The 3,088-nt window shown below is 35.7% G+C and overlaps 1 protein-coding gene across 1 annotated transcript; it reads right to left on the bottom strand.

Annotated features, from left to right (window-relative positions):
* Window positions 1-339: 339 nt before the first annotated feature.
* Window positions 340-2,370, bottom strand: LOC106133480 (uncharacterized). The gene is made up of 2 exons (XM_013333214.2): window positions 2,184-2,370; window positions 340-1,497 (listed from the first exon to the last, which is right to left on the bottom strand). The coding sequence occupies exons 1-2, from the start codon at window positions 2,368-2,370 to the stop codon at window positions 866-868; spliced, it is 819 nt and encodes a 272-aa protein (XP_013188668.2). The 3' UTR covers window positions 340-865.
* Between the last annotated feature and the right edge of the window lie 718 nt (window positions 2,371-3,088).

The following is a 3,088-nucleotide window of genomic DNA, read 5'->3' as shown; positions in this document are numbered from 1 at the left end:
ATAATAAAACTCAAGTCTTGATGTAATATTGAAATTTATCCCTGAAAAGTTAATGTTACAACATACTAACAAAAAAAAGACAGAGACAAGAGATGAATGGACGATGCTCCACTCAACTCCACCGACAAGAGTTAGCTCTTTAAGAAAAGGAAAATCTCTGAATATTGGTTTATCAGTTGGGCTAGCAACCTGTCAATCTGAATCTCTCATAACGTCACCCAGATAAACTGGTCTTTCAGTCTTTTCGAGATTGTTGGTTCTGTCTGTGTTATATGTTTGTATGACTTAGATAGCCTTGGTGGCTTAGTATATTTGCAATGTTTAATAAAACAAAAAGACGAATATTGAGCATTTTATTCAATAAAATTAATTGTAACTGTTGATTTACAAATGATTAAAAACATATTTTCATAGTTTTTTTACGGCGTGGTATAAACATTTTATAGCTTTACATGTATGTTTAACATTCCAATGAAAAGGCTCGAACCATTGTTAATATAAAGAGGTAATAAAACTTTAAGTTGTATCTGATAATTGGCTAGACATAGGTTCTTTATAATAATTACCAATCAAAGCCAAAATGGTTATTTACCACAAAATTATTTATTTTGTGTTTTTTCGATGCATTATCATAAAATTTGATACAGATTTTATGGAAATAACGCTGAAATTCTATTATAGTGAAATTGTGTTCTTTTTGTCTTGATACGCTGTTTTGAACCAAAACTCGGTTAATCTTTACCCGATCGATATTAATATGACCGATACAAGATTAAAACTTTAATATTCCCAAGATATCGAGGCTTTGGCTTAACAAAACTATAACTAGGTTCTATTACTGGAGCATCCTACATTAAAATCTTATCTACTGCTGTAACTTCTCTCTCAGTTCTGGTCGTTGGGGCACCCCGTATGCTGTTGCGTGGCTGGTGGCCACTCCTCCTCGACCCGTGCTGTAAGCGTTGGCTATTGCAGTAGCTCCTCCCGGACTCCCAGCAGACCTGCCTCCCCACCCAAAGAACATAGGGAAATACGCCCCGGCAGGCATCTTTGGCTGATTTTCTTCCTCGTCTTCATCGTCTACAGGTCTTTTAACTTGTTTCTTCTTCGACACCCTCTTTTTAGGCTTCGGTACTACCTCTTCATCGTCGATTTCAGGCTCAAATATTTCAGGACTAGTAGACCTTAGTGTCGTGGAAAATAGTTCTGTCTTCTCAGTTGGATCAGCGATTTCTGTCGCTTCAGTTACGATTGGTTTTTCTGGGACCTGTGGAAAGAATACTTCGTTCTGTTGTGGTGGAGGGTAGTTGATCTCTGGTTGAACCTGTCTGCGCCTGTCGGGGTAGTAGTACTGGCTGGAGGGCGGTTGGTTCTCCTCGGGTTGTCTGAACATGAATGCTGCCATGCCACCGCCTACTGCCCGAGGGTTGTAGTAGGGGTTGTAGTATCGGCTGAGGACCATGCCGCCTCGGGAGCTGTCACTTGATCCATAAGACACTGTAACAATTTTATAAATAAAATACCTGTTCTCTAAACAAAATTCTCTTATAATATTTTTTACACCAGCCGATGAATATTGTCCAATTGTATTTCATTACAATAGAATATCAAATCTAGTATTTTTTTTAATGATAAGAAAGCAAACGTTCAATATCATGGAATTTTAGGCCTTTGTTTAAATAATTAACAAGACCAACAATAAGCGAAACAATAAAAATTATAATAAAAAGATGTGATTCTAAAGAATTTGATACAAGATTTATTTAACTATCATTGACGTGAAAAATAGAATATAGTCCTCTCAAACAAAATCTTTATTTTTTGCAGCTTCATAATGTATCTGGTTGATATGATCCGCTCATGATGATTCGTCAAAAATAAGCCGCCCGCGACCTAAGGCGCTGATTTTCGCCATGGTGCATAAGCTATTATAAAAAACTTAGGAAAATAGGTATAAACGATTTCAAAAATTATGGAAATTATAAAGAATTTTGACATTAAATTAATAATTTACAATTAAATTACAGTAAAATATAATCCCTTAGCCATCTTTCGTAATTTTTTAAGAATAACTAAAAGTATTGTATTTAATTATGCTTTTTCCTGATGTTCGTAACTCTTAGTCTTAAAAATAACTATTCCTTCCTTCTACATCTATACCAAATATTTTAAAAATAACTTACATGTATCCAAATCTGTCCCATAATAAGGATAAGTCGGGTACGCCTCGGCTAACCACAACACGCAAATTAGGACCAAATACTTCATCATTACAAGTTCGCAACCTGGTGTTGTCCAATAAACAGCTACCAGTCTATTGTGGACTTCAGACACACCCGGCGTTATATAGTCCAGACGATCTAGATTCATTGGGATGCAAACCACGGAGGCACAGTGCACGTCTCGGCAGTCATTTTACCAGGCGTACTTCTCCGTTATGGAGAACTGGATATTTGGGTATCCTAGCCTGGAGATGCAAGCCACGTTTGCTTTTGGGTGAACCGCTTTGTTTTTTACTATTTGATAGCTTTTTACCGATATTCTATTGGGAACATGCATGTATAAAAAGCTGGGATGGGAGTTAGAAAAAGCTTCACACAATGTTCCTTTTGCGGCAAAAACTTGGGCCAGTGCAAACACACTACATCTCTTTTCTTCTTTTGGAATCTAGCATGATATATTTTGGCTTATACTCCATTTTGATTATCAACCCAATATTTATGTACCATACTTAATCAATCTCTATATAGACGTTTATGTGCTCATGATTTTGGCATAAAATTTTTCTTCAATAAAAAACTATGTATAATCGAATTCGCATCATTTGAAATGCCTAGAATCATAAAAGGGTTCATTCATGACAATTTGAAATGCATTTATTCCCAACATGAGAACATTGTTTACTATAAAATACAAACATGTTCTTGGAAACGATACAACCAGAGGATAAAGATCGAAGTGTTATATTTTCCCTCTAGATATGGGTCGTTCTTGGAAAAGCTTAACAAGTAACTTTATATAGTAAAAGTACATAAATAATTTTGCAAAAATTTTAGCCTGAGGACTCCTTTATGTTCGTCACAGGAAC

The sequence above is a fragment of the Amyelois transitella genome, chromosome 3 (assembly GCF_032362555.1).
Source record: "Amyelois transitella isolate CPQ chromosome 3, ilAmyTran1.1, whole genome shotgun sequence".
In the NCBI taxonomy this organism is placed as follows: Eukaryota; Metazoa; Arthropoda; class Insecta; order Lepidoptera; family Pyralidae; genus Amyelois; species Amyelois transitella.
Note: the sequence above shows the minus strand (reverse complement) of the source record. Positions and strands in the feature narration are given on the sequence as shown.